Source organism: Sinocyclocheilus anshuiensis, unplaced genomic scaffold, assembly GCF_001515605.1.
Source record: "Sinocyclocheilus anshuiensis isolate Anshui unplaced genomic scaffold, SAMN03320099.WGS_v1.1 scaffold477, whole genome shotgun sequence".
In the NCBI taxonomy this organism is placed as follows: Eukaryota; Metazoa; Chordata; class Actinopteri; order Cypriniformes; family Cyprinidae; genus Sinocyclocheilus; species Sinocyclocheilus anshuiensis.
The window spans coordinates 795,593-822,315 of NW_015536549.1; the positions used below are offsets into that span (position 1 = coordinate 795,593).

Sequence of the window (26,723 nt, forward strand, 5' to 3'; positions counted from 1 at the left end):
CACCCCCACACACACACACACACACACACACACACACACACACACACACACACACATAACTCACACACACACACACACACACACACACACACACACACACACACACACACACACACACAAATAACATATATATATATATATATATATATATATATATATATATATGAGTTCATTTTAAAATCTGCTGTATATATATATATATATATACATGTGTATATATATTTTTCTGCCATCTTCCCATCTTCCGCTTGTGGTCAAGCTGTGCTACATGCTCAAGGTCAGAACTGTGAGGAATGAGGCCTTGCTTCCAGCCTGAAGTCCTAAACGCCGACAGTGTGGCTTTAACTCACTGCAGCATTAAGATGTGATGTATGCGCTCTGTTCTGAACATAATGCCATTTGATGTTTTCAGCGGAGGCTGTTGCCAGTGGTTTAATTTGGGCTGAGATGAGCTTCATGGCTGCCATTTGACCTCCTACAGCTCGGCCTATCTCTGCAGGGGTCAAATACATTACCCTTAATGTACAAGTGCAGCCGAGTACAGGGCAGTGGGGAAATAATCTCAATGATGATGACAATAGATCAGGATAAACTGGAAAACTTGGGAGTTATTTAGTGTGGGATGATAGTGGATGGTGACCAGAGGGGTGCTGGGACCTGGGGGATACCGAATGGTTTACACTTCACTTCTGGCGAGATGGTAGAATGGATTGCACAACCATGGCCATGCACAGAAGGTGGACATATTTATTTAGGTTTGCCCGTGTGTTTTGCAATCTGAGAGACACGCTGACTGATTATGCTGTAGTTCCACATGACTATAATCTGAAAAATTGACAGTTGATGACAGTTTGATTATACTCCCTAATATTTCCGTAATTGTTATGAAAAGTTTTTCATATTGATTTGATGTTTGTGAGTCTTTACTTTTATTATTATCATTTACTACTACTACAACTTTTACTGTTGTAGTTATGTAATGGGGGGGGATTAAGTATTTTAGATTTTTTTATAATTTATTAATTTCATTTTTTGATGATACTATACTACTACTAATAATAATAATGTTTTTATAAATGATAAATAATAGGATAATAAATAATGTTTTTTGAATGTACAGTTGGGTCAAAATGTTTTACATTTATTATATGGGAATTTAAAACTATTAAAGACATTGTCTATATTAAACTCTTTTGTAAAAATTAAAATTTATTACATTTAACACATATTTGTTCTAATAATAATAATAATACCGTAATGAAAAAAATGGTATTAAAATAGAAAAATTCTAAATTTAATATTTTCACTACTTGTCTCAGACTTGTGGCCCCCACTGTAATGGTAAGAACCATGATATTCATGGCCAACATTGGAATACCATGTAAGAACCACTATGTAAAAATTGACAAATTTCAAAGTACTGTAATATTACCATCTCATACCATCACTCTACCAGCACATAATGTTTTTTTATAAAGGAATTTATTTCTGAATCAGATAATGTCAACTCAAAACAACAGCGATCTAACACATGCATTTATATCTGACATACTGAAGAACTTTATCTAAATTGTCAGTGTGAATTTAGGTGTTTTTTCTGCTGCTTTATGACATGCATTGTGTGTCATGTTTTTCCTGTCTTATAATGGCAATGTCTTAAATGCCCTGTGGACCACAGGTCTACACACGCCTCTGATAGGCATTAGCCCCTCCGCCTGAACAAAAGAGGGCTGGACTGATTTGTGCAAATGTCCCAAGAATTTCTTGCTTTCCTTTTCTATCTCTGTTTGCGCTGGAACAGCCCCATCAATTACAGGCAATTGAGCCGGCAGCTCTCCACCCTCTTTGGCAAGGACATTGTAAAGCAAGAGGTTTCCTATTCATCTGCACTGAGCCCTGCTCAATGTACCGCCCCGCAGTAGAGTCCATGCCTGTCACACTTAATCCAGAGCTCTCACTGGGGACAGGAAGGTGAAATCAGTGGGATTTCTACATCTTTACTGTTTCTAGAGCTCTTCCGCTTAGTTGGAAGGAAATTGAGGAAGATGATATAGGTTTTTCCGTGTGTTAGTTATGTTTGCTGAGACATTGTCACCAAAAGGATGATTTTATCCCTTTCTCCATTCACATCTTGTTAGCATTTCTTAATTACTGAGTGATTCATGTTCTATGAAATTGTTAGTTTCAATAACAATGTTCATAATATCACAAATGGATCCGTATGTGTCTTTATTTACAGCAAAATACTTAAGTACTACATTAATTATTAAAAATGTCATTAAATTCATATGCATATATATATATATATATATATATATATATATATATATTAAAAGTTTGGGGTCTATAAGTATTTTTAATTTCTCTGAAGTGTCTTATGCTCACCAAGGCTGCATTTATTTGCTGAAAAATACAATTAAAACAGTAATATTGTGGAATATTATTACAATTTAAAACAACAGTTTTCTATTTGAATGTATTTTAAAATGTAATTAATTCCCGTTGTGGCAAAACCTAATTTTCAGCTGCCAGATATTATTCTAATATTGTGATTTGGTGCTCAAGAAATATTTTAAACAGTTGTGCTACTAAATATTTTTGTGGAATCTGATACTTGCTGAATAAAAGTAATAATTTCTTTAAAAAAAACAAAAACATACTGACCTCAAACTGACCTAATTATTAATATAGTCATGTCTTTATAACTTGCGACTTTGTTTCTCGTAATGGCAACTTTTATTATTTTATACCTAATCTCACAATTAGGCCTATCTTTTTCATTTTTTACTCCAAGGCAGAAACAGGCTATGATAAAATGACATATGAAATTGAAAAACATGTAGCAGTAGCCTCCTCACTACTTTTTAAACCGCTATCATTTAGGTTGTTACTTGTTTCTTCTAATTACATGTTTGACAAAAACATAGTTGGTAACACTCAGTTTTGGTAAATGATCTGATATAATACAAATGATGTAATAATAATTATACGATGATGCTCTAATATATTCCATGGTACTGAACAATTACCATATTCATGTGCAATTCTTTTCTATTTACATGGTGCTACAAAAATACCATGTCTAGAAGCCATGGTATTATCATAGCACCATGTCCAAAAAGCCATTGTAGTACAATTTGCTAGTGAAGGGATCCAGAGAATGGTGTGTCTTGGGAGGAGAGTAGGAGAAAAGAAAAATGTTTGGCTATATCTCTGATGAAAATTTGACAAAGCGTCCAGGGGACACCCTCCTCTCCAAAAAAGAAAAAACTCTTGTGGTGTAAGGCTTCAGACTCCCTCATAAATATAAATTTTAACATGCAGCAGTGGGGATCAATATAATTTCAGCCATGGAATACGACTTAAGGAGTTGGCTTTATCTAATTGGCCTTCACTGAAAAATGAACTCTGCAGCCTTGATAGGGACAAGCGGCTTCAGGCCTGGGGGGGCGGCGCTGGTGATCAAGGGTCTGCTCTCTTTTTGTCCCCAGAATCACATCAATCACTGCTAAAGAGTCTCCCGTCCCACTGCAATTTCTTTCTGGAGCGCCCATGATCTTTCCCTCCCACAATGCCCTTCTCTCTCGCCTGCACGGTGGCCAGAGAAGAACTCATCCTGTCAGCACGTCGTTAAATAGTTGGGTCTAAAGGCTCTGAGTTATAAATTGTTGTGCATAATTTATTTTTTCTGGAGGAGAGAAATCTATTGTGAAGTTAACTTTATAGAGGTCCGCATAACAAAAGGGAATAAATGAATGTGTTAGAGGTGAAGAGGGATTCATCCATCTTAAGGAGTCGACCCGTAAGTTGTGTGGTCTGTAGACACGTCTATGGTTTTGGGTTGCAGAGATCCTTCGCAAATATGGGATGTTATTGAATATTCTACACGCCTCTTGGCTGGTGCTCATTTCTATGCTCCGTATCAAAGCCAGAAAAGGGAGTTTATTAAATAATTGTATCTAAATCAGAGTAAGGGATTGAATTATGGGATTGAACGCCCTAGATTGACTAAAATACGTATTGTGCATGGTCTGAAGCAAAACATGAACCGAAAAATTTAAACTGTCTGTACAGAGATTTTGTATTTGCATCCACCATGAGGTTTTTTTTTTTTTTACTTTGTAAAGTTTCATCGTAATGAAGTATTTTTGTGTTTCAGGGCCGGGCTCTCCTGCACTGGGCATGTGACAGAGGCCACAAAGACCTGGTGTCTCTACTCTTGCAGAACAACGCTGATATTAATAGCCAGGTGAGTCTGTAAACATACATTATAAGACATTCTGTATAAGACATTCTGGCTGATTAACGATGACAAGATCATTTTTAAGTTATAGCTGATAACTGATATGAAGGCAAATATTTAGTCCTTCAACAAACACAGATTGACTAACCTAATTGCAAAATGGACTGCTGTGAACTGTAGACAAGTTAATGGGTTTTCGCTTAATGGTATGGAATAAAACAAACTATATATTGGTATTGAATATTTAATTGTGCATGTTAATTTTCTATATTTTTACATTTAGATTACCTTTGCATCATTTAAATCTCAGTTAAGGTTTTAAAAATGTTAACTAGGCATAATAACAGAGTATGGTTACTGATTTTATAGATATAAATATGCATTCATTTATTTATTTATATTTATATTTTTGGTTCACAAGTTTAGTGTCATTAAGACATTTTTAAAAGAAGTTTCTTAAGCTCACCAAGGCTGCATTTATTTGATCCAAAATACAGTAAAAATATTATATTAAAATTAAGTCTCTTATGCTCTTATGCTTTTTTTATTATTATTGCTCAAGAAACATTTCTTGTTATTATCAGTGTTGAAAACACATTGTTTTTGCTGCCTATTATTTTTCATGGAAACTGTGATAGGCTACCATTTAAAAGTTTGGGGTAAGAAAGAAAAAAAAAATCAATTTATTCAAAATGGATTGCTGTGAACTGTTAGACAAGTCCTAAAATTTGACCAATACTGGGTCCAATATGGTGACAAGTATATTGTGTATTCTGGGTGCACCATATTTTGGTTATAGGTCAATATAAGAGTTTTTTTGTTATTTTTTATTGTATCAGTTGATAATGAATATTTAATTGTGCATGCTCATTTCCTATATTTTTACATTCAGATTACTTTTGCTGTCATCTTAATCTAAATAATGCAAATAAAGTGAATTTCACTTTAAAAACCCTGATAATTCAATAGCAGTCTTAAATGTAGTTTTCAGCAAATCTCAAAATTGAGCGAAATACTGTGAACTTCTAAATATTTTGTGGAGAAGTACATATTTAACTTTTTGATCCCAGAGCTGAGAGACCCTCATCCTCACTAATCTGAGAGAACTGTGAACTGGGAAGTCCTGCTGCCATCCTCCATCCCTGAGCTTAGCAGCGTCTGTACTTTAATCATTTAGGGATATCGTATCAGCGTATCTCAGTGGGTGCTAAGCAACACACTATAAGCAGGTAGCTGTATTTAAAAAAACACTACAGGTCATAATGGCAGATTTGGCTTTGTTTTAAGCTGACTGGCTGAATACTGCATTGGGAAATTAATACGGTGAAGTACAGTTATGCGGTCACTGGCTTGATCTGATTCTCGCTAAGACAAATCAATTGGAAGTAATCAGCCAAATTGTTTGCATTATACAACCCATATAATCAGAACATTTGCAAATGACTCTTTTTTTAATTATTTGATTTATTTATTTTTTGGTGGCTGTGGACCTTAATTGTGTGGGTGGAGAGCAAATGCTTGGCCTAGATGACAATCAACGCTGTTCTATTGTTGTATTTTAACAGTTAGACTAATGTGAAATCCCCACTAGAGCTTCAATAGAGAACATAATATCATATTATATGTAACAGACATTTTATCACCTGCTCTGTATAGCATATATAATCATATGAAGTTCTTGTGTACATAATAACAGGTAGTTGCACACACACACACACACACACACACACATATATATACGTATATAGATATATATAATAAAATGTATCATTAAATATTTTACATTTTATAATATGTGAAAATAAATAAATATATAATACATGTATATTTTGGAGCCAAGAATTGTATTTCCTTGGAAATAACATTTTTACTTGACTTTGGACGTAAATTGGCCTGTTTTTGTCGCTTTTTTGGATCAAAGGTGGTTCCCCAACAGCCATGTAGAATCGACAGACGTCCTTCAAAGTTCTGTTCTGGATTACTGCACTGACCAGCAGAAGGTGAATATTGCTGGACTACAGCAGGAGAATTATTGAGGGCAGATTTATTAAGTAGCGTTCAGGTGGCATGAGAGAAAATATGGCCGTGTTAAATCATGGTACTGCTCCTGCCAAAATGATTATCCTATGTTAATACTTTCAGGAAGTGTGATTTGATAGCAATATAAAACTTCATAGCCACTCATTAGGTTCAAGTGTGAGCCATGACTGCATTTGAAAAGCACACAAAGAAAACACCAATAGCTCAGTTTCGATGTATTTTCTTATATATAAATGTTTTTGGATACTTATACAAGACTAAAGGTAGAACATTATAAATGAAAAATATTACAATAGACCAACAGTGAATAATGGTGAACCATGAACTGTGGGCGAGGGCAGCGTTTTCACGCATCTGTCTTGTGATCCGATTTCAGCTTAGTGTTAAATAAAGATAAAAGTGGTTTATACTTTTAATTTGTTGATTGAAATAGGGGGAAGGGAGGAAAAAAAATGCTATTATGTCTTCAATGAAAATTGTATTGCAATTAATCAGATGATGGATGCGGCGGTCATGGAGAGTGTGGTAGTTTGAATATCGTGGTGTTTTGGTGTAATCCTGGATCAAGGGGAACCACAATAGGAGTAAAAAGTCCCCTTGTTCTCTCAGATTAGCTCATATGCCACCTGTCAACAGCCACCTGGACAACATCACAGCGCCAACATATATTCAGTTCTCTCTGCATAATTGAACAGAACTGGGACACATGGGAGAATTTGGGGGGACTCGTTTTTCACGCTCATAGAATGTGTTTCATGTGTGGTAGAGTTAGATTTGTACTGGTAAAATCCGTGTTCATGAGTTCATGCATCTGTTGTTTTCAACTGCACTGCAGAGGAAGTAGAACACAGTCAACTATGAAACCCACACTGCGTGTGTGTTTGTGCATGTATGTTTATGTGTGCTACTGGCATGTGGCGTGACGCATCAAAACTAATCGATGAAGCTGGCTATAATGAAAGCATCCATTGCGCTTTTGTCATGACATGCCTTTATTTTTTTTAAATATCTGAAATCTGATTTATATTTATACAAATATGTTTTGATGGTTTTGCATGGAATTATTATTTATTTTTATTTTTTAGATAACTTCTAACCGTTAAAGGCCAGCTTGTGATTTAAATTTTTTTGTGTTTGGCTACCTTGCCTTAATTTTTAACCATATACTGATAAGATGTTTCACCAAGGCTGCATTCATTTGCTTAAAAAATACAGTAAAAACTGTAATATTGTGAAATATTAGTACAATTTAAAATAACTTTTCTATTTTAATATATTTTAAGATTTAATGTATTCCTTTGATGGCAAAGCTGAATTTTCAGCAGCCATTACTACAGTCCTCAGTGTCACATGATCCTTCAGAAATCATTCTAATATGCTGATTTGCAGCTTAAGAAACAGCTCTTATTATTATCAATGTTAGAAACAGTTGTGATGCTTAAGATTTTTGTGGAAATTGTGATTTCTTTCAGTATTCTATACGTTTAAAAGAACCACATTTATGTCACTTTTGATACATTTAAATCTTGGCTGAATAAAAGTATTGATTTCTTTTTAAAAAACATTTAAATGGTAGTCTACATATGTTGTAGTAGTACCTCAAGCTCACAGCTGATTGGTCCATGTTAGTGAGGCTTTAGAGGTGACGTGGTGCAACTTTGCCACTTCCAGTGTAAACACCTTCATGCTGCTGATGCTGATAAAGGATCCAGTTTTCTGTAAATACCAAACAGAACACAAACACTATTTATCAGAGATTTGATTCATATAGGTGTTGGTCAAGCTCAACCTGTGTTACTGCAATCTTGCACCTACCAGCTGTATCTTCAGTCTTAAAATGGATGTATACAAACACACAAATTTCTAAACTGTTCTTTATTCAATCAGGGGCAGCTATTTTGCAAGTTATTTGCATGTTAAACAATGTAAACACAGTTTTAGTGGCATGATCAGAAATTAGAGCATGGCACATAGAGCTTAATGAGCTTAACACCACAAAGCATGTTTTGAGTCTCAAAGGCCTGACTAATGAGCGCTTCTCTCAAACAAAGCAGCATGCTGCAGAACAGCAAGCCCATAACACTTTTGGTGAAACTTCTGTGAAATCGTTTTGATTCGCATTCTAGATAATGTATATTTTTGTGCATTGCTTGGAAGGCAGCATTGTAGTGACATTCCTTTAGTATTCAAATTAAGTTCGCTGTAAAAAAGTGATTTTTCAAAGTTGTACGTACAAGAAAATATTTCTACTTCAAAATTTCATGTTTAATTCAATGTGTTACTTGCTGTTTCTTTTTAATTAATTGTTCAATTTATTAGCAATTTCTGAGTGAAAATTATTTCTACAAATAATAAAAATAGTCTGTCCCAGGTATAAACCTTCCACAATTAATTTAGCTTGAATTGCTTTATGTACAGGCTAAGTTCAAACATTGTTTTGTAGATCATTTCAGCCTTTGACATAAAACATGGTACACTGTTTAAAATAAATAAATAAATAAATAAAAACATACAAAAAGATATGTTTTACAGAATGATTTCAGTCTTTCTACTTCAAAAATTCACTTTTAATTCAGTGTGTTACTTGCCGTTTCTTTGTAATTGTGAAATTTATTAGCAATTTCTGAGTGAAAATTGTTTATACACCAATTTGTTTCTCAGTGTAAAATGGCAATTTCAGTATGCTTTTTCATTTTTTATTGTAAAGTTATACTTTTTAAGAAATTTGAGACTGAAGATTCAAAATTCTTGGCATCCTCATTGATAGAATGTGTTTAATCTATCTAAGCATCCAAAACAGACCGTGACAGACCATAAATTATGCAAGCTAAATTGCAGTTGGTCTTCCTTCTTAAGTCTGTTTGCATACTGATTTGTGATTGGTCATTAATTAATAATAATTTATATTTTTTTGCTGCCTCGAAAGTGCATTACGTTCTGGAAATGCAAGCTTTTTCGTAGTCAAGTTTGGTATTTTAACTCATTTGCCACTTGCCATTTAGATGTATTGTGGACTTTATTGAAAGATCAAGTTTAATGCAGTTTTAAAATTTAGCTTGAGCTACTGTTTTCATTCTTTTTTTTCTATTGTTAATTCTCTGTCTTTCTCTCTCATCTTTCTTCTTCCTCTCTCTGTGTGCGTTTTTTTATGAAAACAACACGAGTAGCCAGCAGTAGAGGGTGAATCCCAGAGACACTGTGTCTAATTAATCCACTCCCCTTCTTGCACGGCTGCGCTGGCCACGCGCTCTCAGTCCATCAGATTGAAATTCATAACTTAATTGAGGTCAGAGCCTGGAGCCGAGAGAACAAAAGGCCCTGGCGAGGACCAGGTAGATCAATAGTGATAAATATCTGCCTGGGCTACTAGTAGTTCATAGTGAGGAATTGTTTGGGACAGAGAAGGGATGCTGTTTATTTACAGGTCATTTAGTGGCGTTGTAGAAATGGAGAGATAATTGAAGCTTTTGCATTTGTGCAGTAGGTTCCTGATAGCAGTTTTAAGGGTTTGACTGGTTTTACAAAATGTCACCAGTTGCATCATTTTATTTTAAAAAGATGCATGAAATGATTTAGTTGGAAGACGTACACATTAGGTAGGTTTAAAAAAAATGGTTGTGTTTCTCAAGTTCTGGCTACACACTTTCTTAATCCCAGCAACTGTTTAAAATTCCCTGTTGAGAACATTCTTACACATTCAGGTCCTTCTGCTGCTGCCACAGGTCCACTATAACAAATGGTTCCATCCTCCACGTCATAACAAATACCCAAGGCAATCTGTCATAAGATTGCCGAGGAGAGGTGTCCAATCGCCAGCTGCATGAGAATGGGGCTCAATGGTGGGAGGGTTTAGCCGCACGGGGTGAAACACACACTTACAGCTCATTCAGAAGAGTTTTGCTTCTGATCTGAGGCTGGTTTGCTGTTCAAATTCTAATCATTGTAGGGTAACATATGAAACTGTGAGCAGCACTACAGGGCAGTCAGTGATTTTGGTTTCTCTAGTTTTGATTGCTAGTTCGGCGAGTATTGTGAAGCCCAATTCATTTTAGTGAAAGCAAAAAAAAAGCATTTGTGCAATGCATTAAGACTGTTCCCTGAAGTCCCTGCTTTGCATTTTTTGTGCAATTTTTTTTTCATGTTTTTGTGCTGTTTATCACTTTGTTTTTCAAGTAGGTGAAATGGATTTAATCAAATGTTGTTTTGTTTGTTTATGGTTCATGTTTGACTCCCTTGCAGACAAGTGATTTACAAATGCTTTGCGAATCATTTCAAGCTTATTATTAACTTTTATGTTTGGCATTGTATTTGCTTTCATCATGCATTTCCTTGGGAATCCAACCTGTGACCTTGGTGTTCCTAGTGCTATGCTTTGCTCTTTGAGCTACAAGAATCCTGTAAGCATTCGCATAATTGTCATTCTTTTCACCTCCTTTTTATGTAAAAGAGGTTTATTATAGAATTGATTTTATTATTATAGTGTATTATTCACAAAAGTTTACACTTTTTCCCTGTCACATTTAAAGGCATAGTCCACCAGAAAATGAAGATTCTGTCATCGTTTACTCACCCTTGTGTCGTTACAAACCTGCATGCCTTTCTTTCTTCCGTAGAACTTAAAAGAAAATATTTCAAAGAAAATTGGGAACCGAAACTGGTTGGTTATCAACATTCTTCAAGATATCTTCTTTTATGTTTCACAGAAGAAAGAATGTCATACAGGTTTGGAACGACGTGTGGGTGCGTAAATGATGTCTGAATTTTAAATTTGTGGGTGGAGTATCCCTTTAACATTGTTTTGTTTAAATGATTGAATGTTTGTAGCAGCGACAATTATCAAGTTATCATTATTACTGGATGGAGAAAAACATTATAACCAGTCCATGTTTATATCGCATTGTAAGTGAATAAGTGAAACACTACTTTATTTTAAAGAGCTGATACAGCTCAAAAAGTAGAAAAGTAGGTGCTAGCAGCAGAATTTGTATTGCAGTCTGTATTGGATCAAGCGCTATATAAATAAAGGTGACTTGACTTGACTAGCAACACCGAGGTCATGGGTTTGATACCAAAAAAAGTCACTTTGTATAAAAGCATCTGAAAAAATACACATGTAAATGTGTTAAAGAACAAAACACTGGCACATTGCTGCATTAAAGTACACCAGACTGGCCTGCAAAATGCCCTGCCCCGAAATCATGCAATTCCGCACATATTTTTGAGGCATCTCCTGATTTGCATAATTCCTTCAGTGAATCGTGTGCTAAAATGCAGAAAGCACGTGAAAATAAACGACGCTATCAGCGGGTTCAATTCAGTCTCAGCGAAGTGTTTCATTCTAGCCACAGGCAGCTAAACTCCTCTGATGAAAAGCCTCTCCAGAACCATCTGTTTCTCCCTCTTCCTGCCGCCTTGCCACAATACGTACACTCAACAGTTTTCTTTCTGTTTTCAAACCATCCACATAAATTGTGAAGGACATTAAAGCTGTCCACAGCTGTGTGCTGAGAAAGAGGGAGAGCGAGAGAGAGATTGAGCATATTTCCCAGCAGGGGCAAAACTTGCCCTGTGGTTTATTAGTTTTTCCCCCCACAGCGATTTAGCTGCGCCTGCAACATTGATTTTCATATTAGAGCGGTTTATGCATTTATTTATTTTATGTATTTCTTTTTGAACTGCTCTGATGATCCTGGACTTGCCCATGGTAATTCTCCACCACTCTAGGCTCATGCGAAATTGCTTAATGGATCCTAAGATGTCCCTTGGGGTGGACGCAGACACTGACAAGAGGGGGCGGGACTGAATTCCACGAATGTGTGTTGTTTTCATTTGCGCTTCTTTTTAAATGTTCTGCGTTTACCCAAGGACTGTCAATGGGAAAAGAGAGTCACTAATTCAAAAGAACAAAAACAAACCCCAGACAATGATTTAATGCAGTTGTAGGAAGGCATGAGTGCTGGTTATGCAGCTGATTAACATACGCATGCTGTTGTGCATTAGAGAGAAGAGAGGTGAACGCTGTTCTGCCTCGAAGATTGACTGTAAAAGAAAAAAAAATCTATCAGTCATGCTGCTACTAATCAATCTCCCTCTGAATATCACAGCCAACTTAAACAGCCTTGTCCTCCATAAGTGTTTCCTTGGAAACAATGTCTACGCCTTTCCATATCTCTCCTTATCTCTCTCGTTTTGTGTTTTTTTACTTCTAAGACAAGCAAGACATCCGCATACAAATAATGTCAGTGTTTTTAATTTCAATTTAGGTGCATATTTATTCTCAGGAATAAGGATTTAGTAAAGTCAAAATGATTTATTTCTTTTATGCAATGGCAGCAACAGTAGTATGCTAACAATTGACCAATGTTCAATAAATAATTATACTGCAATAATTTCATCCATTAAATAATATATTTTATTATTCAAACTGTGAGTGAAACTGTTCATACTGTATATAGACTCATTCTGCATTAATACAGAATTGATGTGCGTTTTTTTTTTACAGTGGATCCAAACCATCCAATCAGATTTCAGATTCATATCTATCTCTTATAATGTAGTATTATACCCACCATCTGCATTATGTTTATAATTGATTGTGGTGTGATGGATGCCCTCAGTCGAGATGCTTGAGTGTTTTGAGATGGTACTGTGAGGGGAAAAGCCTGACCTTATCTTTACAGAGGGTTTGTCAAGGACATTTTGGGATTGAGTGATATGCACTGACAGGCTAACCCTCACACACACAGACTGGCTGGCAAGGTTAACACACTGCACACAGAGGTGAAATAGATTCAATTAGTAGCGGTCCACCCACCTGATCCTTTTATCACAACTCTCGAACGAGAAAGTACCCTTGTGTGCACACTCCTATGGGTCAGTCCTACTATGCAGTATTTTCATGTGTCAATATATTGGTTAAAATATTAAACTTATTTTTTTAAGTAAAGCTTTCTCTAGTTTTCTTTAATAACACTATCACACGTAAATATAGGAGTGTTTGTTTTCTACTTGGGTTTGAGAAGTTTTTTTTTATTTTTCCGCAGGTGTTATGCACTTACACCAGCAATTTATTAAGAATTATTTCAGGTGTTCCTTAATTTTTTCCTTTCTTTAATCATGAACCATGTTCATTTTGAGAATATTGTTTTAATTGCTAATCTATTAAGGTCCTTAATTACATCATCCTTCAGGAAATTGCATAATTTATGGTGAGAAAACAGTACAAACATCAATAAGTATTAAAAAAATCAAGTTGATGAATTCTTTGATATTTTGTGGTATTAATTGGTGTTTCTCACTTTTAAAACTTTCTATCTGGATTGATTCATTTTATACTGTTAAAAAACATTAATATTGTGAAATATTATTTCATTATTATTATATTATTTTAAAATGTAATTTATTGCTGTGATGGCAAGCTGAGTTTTCAGTATCAATACTCCAGTCTTCAGTGTAACATGATCCTTTAGAAATCATTCTAATATGCTGATTTGCTGCACAAGAAATGTTTCTTAATATTATCAAAGCTGAAATTATGAATGTTTAAAAAAAATCAAGTTATTAAGTGCCTGGACTTGACAAAAGCATATTTCTTTTTATAAGTTTATTTTACCCTTTTATAGAAATACCTCCTTAAATTTTAGACCAGCTTATTCATTTTTGAACATTAATAAAGATACTGCATAATAGCAATAACCATACATGTTTACATGCAACTGTTTCCTCTTTGCAACTTGAATATCTTCAGTTTAATATATGCAACAGATCATCAAGAACTTCTGTGCTGTAAAGGAACCCAGATATTCATAAATCTTGTATTATATCAGTGCAAGACCGTAGGTGTTATGATCATGCATACGGCTGCATTTTCTACATGCTCTGATTAATGGCACCTGCTCATCATAAGCGTATCTGCATATGAATGCCGTATGGTTATATCGATTCACTCCTCTGTCTATCTCTCTCTCCTCCTCCTGTCTACTGCCAGGGTCATTAAAAAACTCCTGCGCTCCCTGCATACAGTCATCATAAATCATAATTGCATGTGCATTTTTCCCCATTTGTTTAATGTTTCTGTCCGGGACAGCAGAGGGAAAGAAAGCAAGCGAGAGAGGGAGATAAAGAGAGAAAGGGTGTTCCTGTGAGAGATTTAGTCGTACTAGATAAAGCTGTGACGGTGGTTCCCAGCACACCTACCATATGCCACAGGGAGCCGCCGGGTTGTGCTGGTATGAAAACATGAAAGCTTTTAGTGACCTGGTGGGCAGCGCATGTATGCCAGCTCCCATTGAAGCCTACACAGATGGTGCGACTGTACAGTCGCTACCACAGACGCCGCAGAAACATTAAACATAGTCTAATCCGTTTTACTATTACATTTCACCTCATCTTCACTATTTCTCCTCCTATTTCTCTTTTTTTCCCCACTTTATCCTGAAACACTGTACTTATTCCACTAATCTCTTTTATATTGTGTTGACATCACAGGGCTGTTTTGAGGTATTCCTCTTTGGGTTAATCTGATTGGACGATGCTACCTGAATGGATTGAAATACACAGAATGACAGTGATGGGAAAGAGAAGTGTTCTGGTACATTGATGCCGGTCTGTGATGGCTTGTTAGTGTGACTAGAAGAATTTCGCTCTTATGCTCTACAAAGCTGCATTCATTTAATCAAAAATCCAGTTAAACTGTAGTATTGTGAAATATTATTACAGTTTTAACAGTTTTTTTATTTGAGTATATTTTCAAATGTAATGTATTCCTGTGATGGCAAAGCTGAATTTTCCCAGTTTTCAGTGTCACATGATCCTTCAGAAATCATTCTAATATACTGAATTGGTGTTAATCTCTTGTTATTATCAATCTTAAAAACACTTGTGCTGCTTAATATGTTTTAGTGAAACCTGACTCTTTTGAGGATTCTTTGCTGAATAGAAAGTTCAAAAGAACACTGGTTATTTAAAACATCATAAATGTCTTTACTGTCACTTTTTATCAATTGAATGCATCCTTGCTGAATAAAATCATTAATTTCTTACATATATATATATATATAAAAAAAAATCTTACTGGCCCTTAAACTTTTCAATAGTAGTGTATTTTATACAAAAGTACAATGAATTTAACTTCCTGCTATTGTCAGCATAAAAACAAGTGTAGAAAAATGTGTTTAAATTTTGAATCACAGGTTCTCATCATGGACTATTGAACCCTACTGCTTTTTTCTGTCTTTCAGTAATATAGTTTTCTATTATCCACATTGGGATGTGAATTGGTTTTCGTATACAAATATAAATATATATATTTATATATGTATTCTCTCACATATGTGTCTGAGGGATATACTGTATGTGTTTTCTGCAACGCAAGGAAATCTAGAGGTCTAGGAGTTTCTTTCCATGTAGTTTCCTAATTAGGATAAAGTTTGCTTGGGAAAAATGCTATGCTGGCTTCGTACTTGACTTTTCTGCTTCTCCCTTGAAAACCAAATGGAGGACAATCCAATTTATGCCTGATTCCATCAGACTGCTCTAGAGACATTAGTCTATGACCCCCTCACACGCGCATACACATAAATACATATAAGCATGTGCTCAAACATACATGAACACATATGCACTAACACACACAGAGCTGCATATAGAACTTGAAATGCTCCATTTAAAAATGTATTTCATTTGCAACACTGGAAAATCAGCCTAAGATTTTTTTATTTTATTTTATATTAAATTATTTTATTTTATATATTTGATTTCTTACGAGCGAGTTGGATCAGATAGTGAAGTATAAGCATCCAGTAAGTGTCTAGCATACATATCAATTCCTTCTGTACTGTTTAAAGTGAATCCCAGGATTGAACAGTTAAAATATAAGATGATTTTGCAATTATTCTAAAACTATAAACATAAACTAGTATAAACTAGGTGTGAATAGACTGGCTTTAACAAGTGTGTGTCTATATCCATTTCCCATGAATCTTAGTAGTTTATGTGATAGCCAACCTGTTTGTCTGCTGTCTCCATCCACACACTGCCTCTTGTGTCCATGCACTAGCTGTGAACCAGAGCTCTGGGCCGATGCGGATGTTGCCTGCACACAAGATTAATGAAAGAAGATTATGTTTTGTAAAGCCCTCACTGTTTAATTATGGCTATATGTATTTGTGTGCATCTCCATATCCTGTATCGACTATTCGCATAAACATCTGCCACTCTTTATTCTATCGAGAAGGAAAAAAGTTTGCTCATTTTTTTTCCTACAGTTTTTTTTTTTTAATATTTGCATTGACTGATTTCTATATTTAGAAATATATTTATAATATGATTTTATGTTACAATGTTTCCCTTACAAAGATGTGTTCTACCAGAATAACATAGTTAATAGTTATTGTTGCAACTGTAAAATCAAACCGTTTGCAAAAATTACTGTAGTAACTATGGTATTTTGGTGAGAACTATGGTCACCATGGTCAACGCTAGGATGAGCGTCCTTCTCTTCTCTTGCATCACAAGAAAATGTGAAAATTAAAACATAAAATGTTTTATTAATTTAAAAAGTTCAAACAAAAACAAGAAAGCTATGTCTGTTTGTGTTGTCGCATTTTATTTAGAGAGAAGTAACTGTATCAGAGAAGGTGAGGAGAGAGACTGCATCAGTATTCTGTTCGTCTAGTGGGATTTTAACCAGCTAATCCAATCAGAGAGCCCCTGGAGTCGCTCTCTCGCCTCTCCATAAACAATAGCATCTGACTCTAGGATCGTTTGAGAGCCCTGGCCCTGGTGCGGTGAAGATTTTTCTATTAGGAACAATGGGATCAGACTTTAGCAGCACCAGATTGACAAGGCCATCCACCTTGGCTCACTGCTTTGGAGAAGAAATTTCACTCAGTTACAGCTTAAAAGAACAAGGTTGTGAACGATAGCATCACTTTTGGATAATTGATAATGGCTATTCCAAAACACACTTTTTAAGGCATTTTAAGGCATTATAGGCTCTCCTGATGTGAAGTCTGTTTCAAAAAGTAATCCGCAAAATACCTTTAGTAGCATCATGTTTCCCAGAATGCATTGCAACAAGCTCAGTGGGAAAAAAATCCATCCAAGATGGCGGACAGAGAAATGTTACTATACCGTATTTTCCAGAACATAAAAACATATTTTTTTTATCATCTGAAATGTGCTGCGTCTTATATTCCAAAGCGACTGATATATTATATACTATCAAGCACGCAAAACATGTGCATGAAGTACGTGAGTGCAAGTTTATTTGTATTGCGCATTTCCTACATGCCGGTTGTTTCACGTTCACTTAAAATTAGTTTATGCTTGGTGTTTATAATTAAAGTTATTTATACAGAATGGCACTTAATATATGTAATTTATACTAATAGACTAATTTATATTCATTTATACTTAATTTTCAAATTTCTGTTCTATTCTGAATACTGTTCAATTTGTGGAGTGAAAGGAACTAAAATACAAGTTTGTAGGGTTTATAATGTTTGTACAAATGTTTTTTTCTCTCAACAATGAAATTTTGACCTGATGTGACTTATAGTCAGGTGCGACGTTTCTGGAAAATATGTTAAATATGCTTATATTTAACCCGGTACTGAAAAGTAACGTGTTAAATTCAGCATTAATTAAAATGCTCCATTTTATTCAATAGTTCTGTATTTTTTGCTTGTTAGTGTTGCACTGTAAGCTTTTCAACAAGTCTACTGTCAGATGCCTATTTAATCACTATGACTTGTAGAGTAAATCCTCTGTACACGAGTCTGTACTGTGGGCTAATGAAATTGTCTATGGAGGATAATGCAGGCTGATGTTGTGTCAGAGGGGCAAATGTGCGACATGTCATAAAAACTCTCACTGTAGTTCTCATTGGGTTCTGATGATCTCCAACAACCACCCAGCCAAAACAATAATGCCATTTGTCATCATTATTAGGGTGAGAAGGCACATTGAAGTGGCAATTAAAATATAATTTAGTCCGACAACACGTGTCATCCACAGAACTTCCCGACCCCTTGAGTGTTGCTTTCCACTGGATTTATATCCACACACACAGGATCCTTAATCCTTGCCCTAAATATGGCTTTCTCTGCATCGCACCTCTGATACCACAAGCTGTGGCAATTTGTCACCAGCACTCCAGGCAGATTGGGGCTATTGTATAAGCATCTATTGTTGTGTGATGCCCTCAGTCTCCGTGGCTAATGCATCGGACACGGTCCCCGCAGGGGACAATGAATAGATCATCCTAGACCTTTATACACATACAGCATGATGGCCTCATAGCCTCATTGAGCACGCGGGTCAAAGGTTTGTTCATATTAAACTGGTTTATGTATCCACCTAAACAAAGTCCTCAAGCTCCTCTGATCCTGGTTACTCGTTCAAAAGTCGGTTTTGGAGGTTAAAGGATCTGATTGTTTATCTGACAGGAAATCAATGTTTAATATGTGTTCTTAATCCTTTCAAAGTCAAAATCACCTGTTTTAGGCTGTATCATGTGGCGGTAGTTGAACTCAACAGGCAGGCCTTACACTTGATCATGTTTGTTTGTTTTATGGTTCTTTTTGGAGTCTAAGTCATTATGGATACAGATTAGAAAGTTTCTAAAGAGTTTCACAATAGTTGAGTAGTTGTACTGTTCGATGTCTTTTATAACTCAAAACATCTTTCTTTTCTCTCCCAGGATGATGAAGGACAGACCGCACTGCACTATGGTAAGAATAGAACTATGCTGTGGCAACCAAAATCTTTATTCTGAAACTTCTAATGTGAAGAATGTTTTATTTTAATCCAAGTTTAGCATTATGTCACAGATGCTGTCTAATGAAAATAAAAGAATATAACAATTTCAGTTCGTTCCATAGTTTGTGAAAAGAAGAATTTGTAAATGAAAGTCCAAGGAGCAAAACTTTACATGGGAATAAATGTTTTAAAACACTGTTTATAAACTATTGACTATTTGTTTCAATAAAAATATTGGGATAAAATCGCTTACAGATCTTATTTGTAACAGGTTGTATTCAATTTTCAACTTTGTTTCAACTTCTATTTTAACATGACTATGCAGAGTTGGTAAACACAGTACATTTTACATAATATGCATTACTGTGAACACAATATTTTGTTCGTTTTTCCAAATTGAGAGACGAGACATTATTATACACTACTGTTCAAAAGTTTGGGGTCGGTAAGATTTTTGAAAAATGTTTTTTTTAAAAAGACGTCTTTTAAACTCAGCAAGGCTGCATTTATTTGATTAAAATACAGTGAATATTACAACTTAAAATAATATAAATAAATATATTTGAACATGTTTTAATATGTAATGTATTCCTGTGATGGCAAAGCTGAATTTTCAGCATCATTACTCCAGTCTTCAGTGTCACATGATCCTTCAGAAATCATTCCAATATGCTCAAGAAACATTCTTTATTATTATTATTATTAATGTTAAAAACACACATTTTTTTCAGAATGGCATTTATTAGAAATAGAAATCTTTTGTAACCTTATAAATGTCTTTACTATCGATTACTTTACTATTTGATCCATTTTATGTGTCCTTGTTGAAAAAAAGTGTTAATTTCTTTAAAAAAATAAATAAATAAATAAAAAGATTTCTGAATGAATTTCTTTTGAGCTCACTTCGGCGGTTACAGGAGGAAGGTAGGTGTGTGTATGTGTGTGTGAGCAGGGGTACATTTGTCCACAGCCACACGTGTGGTAAATAGAACCTGTAATAATCACCAGTTGTCCCAGAGGAAATCAACAGTGTTCCTCTGTCATGTGACACTACACATGGGTGGCCTCCAGGCCCTTGTTCTCTATGTGTGTGTGTGTGTTTGCCATCTGTCCTCTGGTTGGTCGCATGGCAGGGTGGACATCGACGATCGCCCCTTGGGGAGGGGGAGCAGAAAAATGATGGGGGGGATGGGATATAAAAAAGTGACTAATAAACATAAGCGATGAACTCAAGAGAGACGAATAGCACAGAATGAAAATTCATTTCCACCTCTCCCTGTGTGGGGCCATGCGGCTGACACATGATTAATTGAGGGGTTTACTGCACGCTGTAAATTATTCTTCTTCTCTACGGCTCCCCAGAGGCGTGAGGGGCTTTACGGCCCAAGGACCCGCATGCGTGCCTAAAATAAAATACAGTAACAAAAAAAATGGACTACAGAAAAAAATATATGAATGTTTTCCTTTTCTGCTTCCTGCTTAAAGTGACAGTTAACCCAAAAATTTAAAATCTGTCATCATTTACTCAGCCTCATGTTACATAGACCTGTATGACTTTCTTTCCAAAAGAGATACAGGTGCATCACAATAAATTAGAATGTCGTGGAAAAGTTAATTTATTTCAGTAATTCAACTCAACAATGAAAGTAAATGGGGACTAAGTACAACCATGGTCACCATTCACTTTCACTGCATAGAAAAGAGCAGCTTGGACCTTCTACATCTACTTTTATTACACACAAGAAAGAAGGTCATATGAGTTTTTCGAACAACATGAAGGTGAGTAAATGATGACTGATTGAAAAATGGCTTTAATTTTTTGGGGGAAATATTCCTTTATGAGGTTTTGTGCTTACATTTCTTTTTCTTGCTAGTGGAGCTTGCTAAGGCAGTAATCTTTATTAGTACATTTACATTTAATCATTTAGCAAACGCTTTTATCCAAAGCTTAGATATACAGAGAAGCAAAAGCAATTTATCATACCTACTGTATATAACTATATTAACTGTAACACAATACTTAATTTATTTTCTTATTTTATTTTAGAATTAATTTAAATTCATTTTATTTGCATTTTAATTATATATATATATATATATATACAGTATATATAGGTAGTTGACAAATAGGCAGTAAAAAATGCTTATTTTGTAAAAGACCATTTTTGAAGAAGAAATGCACTAAATGTCACTAACTTTGTCAATTCTTTCATTGTTTTTTCTTAACATTTTCACTGAACTGTACCATACATTTGTTATGGTGTGACATAGCAAAAATTAAGAAGAAAAAAAACTCTTAATAATATATAAATAGCATGAGAGAGATTTATCTTCATTGTTAGACGCTTATTTTCATATAGTGTTATTTATTTAATATGAAATTATAATTAACATCATTTTTTCCCAATGACTTGTTGGACAATTTCAGGACAAACTTTGACAACAAGACAAACTTTGCTATCATCTGTTAAAAACTGCAGAAAATTATACAATTTTAAGATGAGTGATATTTATATCCCCCTTATTACAATACTCAACTGTTTTTTTTTTTTGTTTTTTTTTTGGTTATTTTGAGATAAAAACAAATCTGTGGTTCTTTTTTGTGTCACACCATAGGACATTACGTCACACTAAAGGACAGAAATGGTAGTTATTAAATTATTTCTATTTAATTTTGAACATGTCAAAGGAGAAAAAGTTTAATTTTGATACAAACAATATCAACATGTTTTTTAAACAAAAAAAAATAATTTTCATCAACAAAAGTCAGTCTCTTAGTCAATCAGTATGTTACTGAAACTTTTCTAGCCCCCCCTGCTACATGTGTGGCACAGCTAAATATGATTGATATTCAAACTATATTTATCAAGATGTGAATGAATTTTTTAAAACTATATGGCTACTCTTTTTAAGGCATCATTTTGATTCTATTTACTTTCTGCATCGTTCTCTTAGGATATCCTCCCTTCTGGTGGATCCCTGTTAATCTTCTGTCTATATTTCCATGTCCTCTCTCTTCCAGTAATTTATCTCCCTCAATTCTTTCGGTTTCAAAAACAAATGACCACATTTCATGCTTATTTTTAAGACACTTTATAACAGTATGCATGGCAGTTTTCTGCAAAAACATCAGAAAATAGTTTAATTAATGTAATTATTGCTTTTAAGAACACTGGAAATGATCAAAAAGAATAAAAAGGAGTAAAACAAATCTTATTTAATTATTTAAAACGCTTTTTAAAGAGACCTTGTCCTCTGGTGTGACGTCTTTGTCATTTTCTGTCACACCAAAGGACGTTTCAGCCTTTTTCTGTCAATGAATGACCTTGCTATTCCGAGCTAACCTGTCATTAGCGGTTAGCGAGACACATTTGCATCATTTTCCATGATTATGTAGTTTAACATGCAGTTTTTAATTAAAAAATATAATTTAAGGGTGTCAAACCAAAGGACAACAAAACGTAACACTTTTGTAGTGGTTCCAAAAAAGTTAAATATTTGAACAATTCTGAGACAGAAATTGACCATGTGCACATGTCATGGGCTTCACAGGGGGCTTCAGTAACATAATCATGAATGGGGTCCTTCAACTAATGTAATTTTGTTCTGAAATTGGCCAATTTAAAATCAGGATATGGTGTCACACCATAGGACATGGTTTTCAGAGACAAAATATATCAAGTTCCTACGCTTTCAGAAATATATGAATGAAAAAAATGATTGCCATTTACTAAAATAGATACTTGTACAATTATGCCGGAGGTATTTATTAACATTTTTATGTTTTTCTTTTTAATTTATAAAAGTTGTAATTTACTGAACCATGCTTGAGACAGTCACACCATAGGACAATTTTGAGATTACATTTTCTTCTATTTTTTTTTCTGCCATACAATAAAACAAAAAAAACTTTCTTTGTTTACTTTCTATATTACTTTCTAATGTATAGTGGTTTCCAAAAAAAGCATCCATTTAGCAACCACATAGCAACATGCTCAGAACACTCTTGTACTTGCCTACTCTTTCTCCTTCTCCTCCTGTCTTATTCTTTCTGTTTCTCTTTTCCTCTCCCTTCCCTCATTCTCTCCTGGTCAGGGGTCTGAGGTTAAAAGCCACTCTTGTCACTCAGGGTTTTCCTGCTGACATCAGCCACTCACCTAAGAGAAAGAGTAAGGAGAGCATTTCTCCCTCCTTTTTAAAAGAAGGCAGTAGTTGACAGAGACGTAAAAAAGCACTCAAGCTGAGAGGAATGTCCCTGCGTCAGCGTGGCAGGCAACACTAACAGGGTTACAGGAGTGCCGCCCCTAATGGGGCGCAAACTGCCAATGGGGCACAAATGCAAGCGTACTGCTCAACTACTGGTGCAGCTTGCACATTCAGTCTTCATACGTACTGTAACAATTACTTTAAGTATACGGGTGAGAAAATAGGATTGGATTCATTTCTTTTCAAGGTGGCATGTTACCTAAGAACTGGTGGCAGTGTTATTTTAGTATCGAGATACTATTATAGTTTTTTATAATATTTTGAATTAGTTTTTATTTTGATATTCTGTTTTAATTTCCAGTTACAGTTACTTTAAATTACAGTTTTAGTAGTTTTATATATTTGTATTTTTTAATTACTCTTATTTCAGTTTTAGTTATTTTAGTAAGTCAAGTTAAACTAAATGTTGCCTTGACAACTAGCTGAAAAATTTTTTTTTAAATTTTATTTCAGTTAATGTTTGTTATTTTGTGAAATGGTAACAAATTTTGTTATATAACTATTTTTTATGGTTTTCGTATTAGTTAACTATAATAACCTTGACTGGTAGATGTTTAGTGTTAGAATCTAGAATTGTATTTAAATTATATTATGTTAAAGTTTAGGAAAATTTTAAGGAAAAATATTATTATTATTAATTCCTCAAATTTAGCACAAAATATTTTTATTATACAAATATTAAAATAATAAATCCCTGTAACACATTTTATTAATTTTGATTTATTTTATTTAAATAGTTATGTAAGTTGCAATTGAAACAACTATCAATAAATTAAGAATTATTGTGTTGTATCATATCTGCTCAGCATAATTTTATCAGTTCAGCAGTGCACTTAAAAAATACAATTTGCAGTTAGACGAAAAAGTACTTTTAGAAGAATCAAAATGTAATATTAAGTTCTCATAATTTTATTAGAATAAAGGAAGACAATTTCACAGAAAGTTGACTTATTATGAAAATAAAGTCACAACATTTGCACCTAAAGTGCTGTTCTAGCAGTGTGTCTGTCTCTGACTCCCTTGCTCAAAATACAACAAAATGCAAATATACCCAACAGTATTAATACTTCTTTCTTGTGTTCTCTCTCTTTCTCTAGCCTCAGCTTGTGAGTTTGCAGAAATCGTTGAGTTACTCCTGAAGGCCGGAGCTGACCCGTCAATCAAAGATCAAGAAGGTTCCCTTCCAGAGGAGGTGACAGAGTCTAGCGCCATCTCTTCTCTCCTGCGCCAGTACACTGCTCCTAAAGGCTAAATCTCACTCTGTGAAATCTTACTCCACAAAATCAAACCCAATCCACATGATCACCATCCAGTTAAAAGTTCATACAAACTGTGCTGCTCGTCCAAATGGTACATGCCTGATGTCAAACTGACACTAGTTCTAGAACTACTATCATTGATTCCATTTGGCTGTGCAGCACAGATGTTATACTTTCAAACAGCTAAGTTCAGACAACCTGTCCTCCCCCGTCCTAGAATGGTACATTCCAATGAATGTGTTACTGTTGTTACTATTAAAGACATGGAATCTTACAATGGTGTCTCCTTTTTTACTTGTTTGTTACTTGTTTTCTAGAGGTTTTCTGCCATTATACGCTGTTCTTTAATTATAGCATGACCATATTCCAGCAAACATTTCTTTAGGAAGTCAATACAGAATGGTTTTACTATTGCATGAAATTCAGTGTTTTTCAACTGCAGTATTACAGCGAGTTTGACAATAAAATGTGAACATTAATGCTTCGGGATCATGGTAGATGTTAATCATTGTGCCGATTGTGATATAAATGATTTGAAACTGGGAGAAACGTTGAGGAATGGAAGTTTGATAAGCACACAAATTTTGTTCCTGATTTGATGGATATTAAAACCTCTTTTTGCTTCTCCGTTTAGGATCCAGACATTAAATACACAATAGTATTAAAGAAATAGTTGCATAAATAAAAATTTGCCAAGACATAGATGTTTGTTTGTTCATCGGAACAGATTTTAAGAAATTTTGTATTGCATCACTTGCTCAACCAATGGATCCTCTAGTTTACAGTAAATGGGTGCCATCAGAATGAGAGTCCAAACAGCTGATAAAAACATCACAAAAATCCACAAGTAATCCACATGACTCCAGTCCATCAATTAACATCTTGTGAAGTGAAAAGCTGCATGTTTGTGAGAAATCCATCAAGACGTTTTAACTTTAAACTGACGCTTCTGGACAAAATCCAAAAAGAGTCCATAATCCATAATAAGGCTTCCTCCAGTGAAATGTCCATCCCCTTTTGTCATCTCACATCAAAATCCACCGACATATTGTTTAGAACACATGGTTTAGAACTGTTTTGGTCTGTTTTCACTTGTAAACATTGCTTGATCTGAGCATATTTCTCTCCTGATTCAGACAACAAAAAAAATTGCTGGAGAAAGCAATGTTATAGATAGAAGACTTGTATTTTAGCAGAAACCAAGAGTACGAAGATAAAAATGGCTTAATGATGAATTTGGTACAAACTCAAAACCTTTTGCTTCATAAGATGTTAATTGACAGACTGAAGTCGTGTGGATTACTGTTGGGACTCTCATTCTGACGGCACCTATTCACTGCAGAGGATCCATTTGGTAAATGGTCTAAATTTCTCCAAATCTGTTATAATGAAGAAACAAACTCATCTACATCTTGGATAGCCTGAGGTTGAGTACATTTTCAGCAAATTTTTATTTTTGGGTAAACTATTCCTTTCATAGTAAATGTAGCACAATTCTTAATTACATTGGTTTTACTTGGAGGTCTCTGGAGGGTAAATAGCACAAAGTACATCTGATCAATGTCTTCATGCTGTTATTATTTCATTTTTGGCTTTTTGAATTTTTATGCTTGAAAACCACAAATACACTGGGTGACTTCAAGTGTTTCTGAACACTTTCCAAAGAGCCAATACATAGGAATCCTCAAACTTTGTTTTACCCAAAGTTCTACAGCTGATACACCTTTGTTCAAAAACAGTGGGATCACTATATCTTAGAGTATGACGTATTGAATAAAAACTGGGCTCAAGTGGAGGAATGGGAAACATTAGCCGGGTCTGGGTCTGTAGAGCTGCATCCCTCCTCGAGAGCAAGATCCTCTGTCTGTCTCTTTAGATATTCCATAAACAGGCTGGAATTATGGTATCAGTTTGTTTGTAAAGGCTGTTTGTCCCTTATTCCGGTAATTTCCATAAATCCACTGGAGTTGGGGGAGGGTCAATGCCGCTGATGGCATCCTCCGTGGGCTTGTCTGCACGACAGTGACACTAAGCCCATTACGTTTCCATTATGTGCCTCAATTTCCCTCAGAGCTCTTCACTTTTGACACGGACTCCGCTAAAATCATGTCCCATATTGCTCAGCTTTCTTTACTTAACGTTTATGCATTTTT

At 34.9% G+C, this 26,723-nt stretch overlaps 1 protein-coding gene across 5 annotated transcripts in view; it reads left to right on the forward strand.

The window, feature by feature from the left end:
• The window catches only part of LOC107699308 (acyl-CoA-binding domain-containing protein 6-like), a 34,753-nt gene extending 9,909 nt beyond the window's left edge, over window positions 1-24,844 (forward strand). The window contains exons 6-9 of one of the 5 annotated variants that reach the window (XM_016500533.1): window positions 4,160-4,249; window positions 6,165-6,243; window positions 18,987-19,017; window positions 24,409-24,445. In XM_016500533.1, the coding sequence (XP_016356019.1) occupies window positions 4,160-4,249; window positions 6,165-6,233 (159 nt within the window). In that variant the 3' untranslated portion in view covers window positions 6,234-6,243; window positions 18,987-19,017; window positions 24,409-24,445. Of the gene's footprint in view, window positions 1-4,159; window positions 4,250-5,313; window positions 5,961-6,164; window positions 6,244-18,986; window positions 19,018-19,155; window positions 19,225-24,408 lie in introns of those variants that run through there. The other 4 variants (XM_016500525.1, XM_016500549.1, XM_016500543.1 and 1 more) reach the window with 4 other exon arrangements.
• Window positions 24,845-26,723: the final 1,879 nt, after the last annotated feature.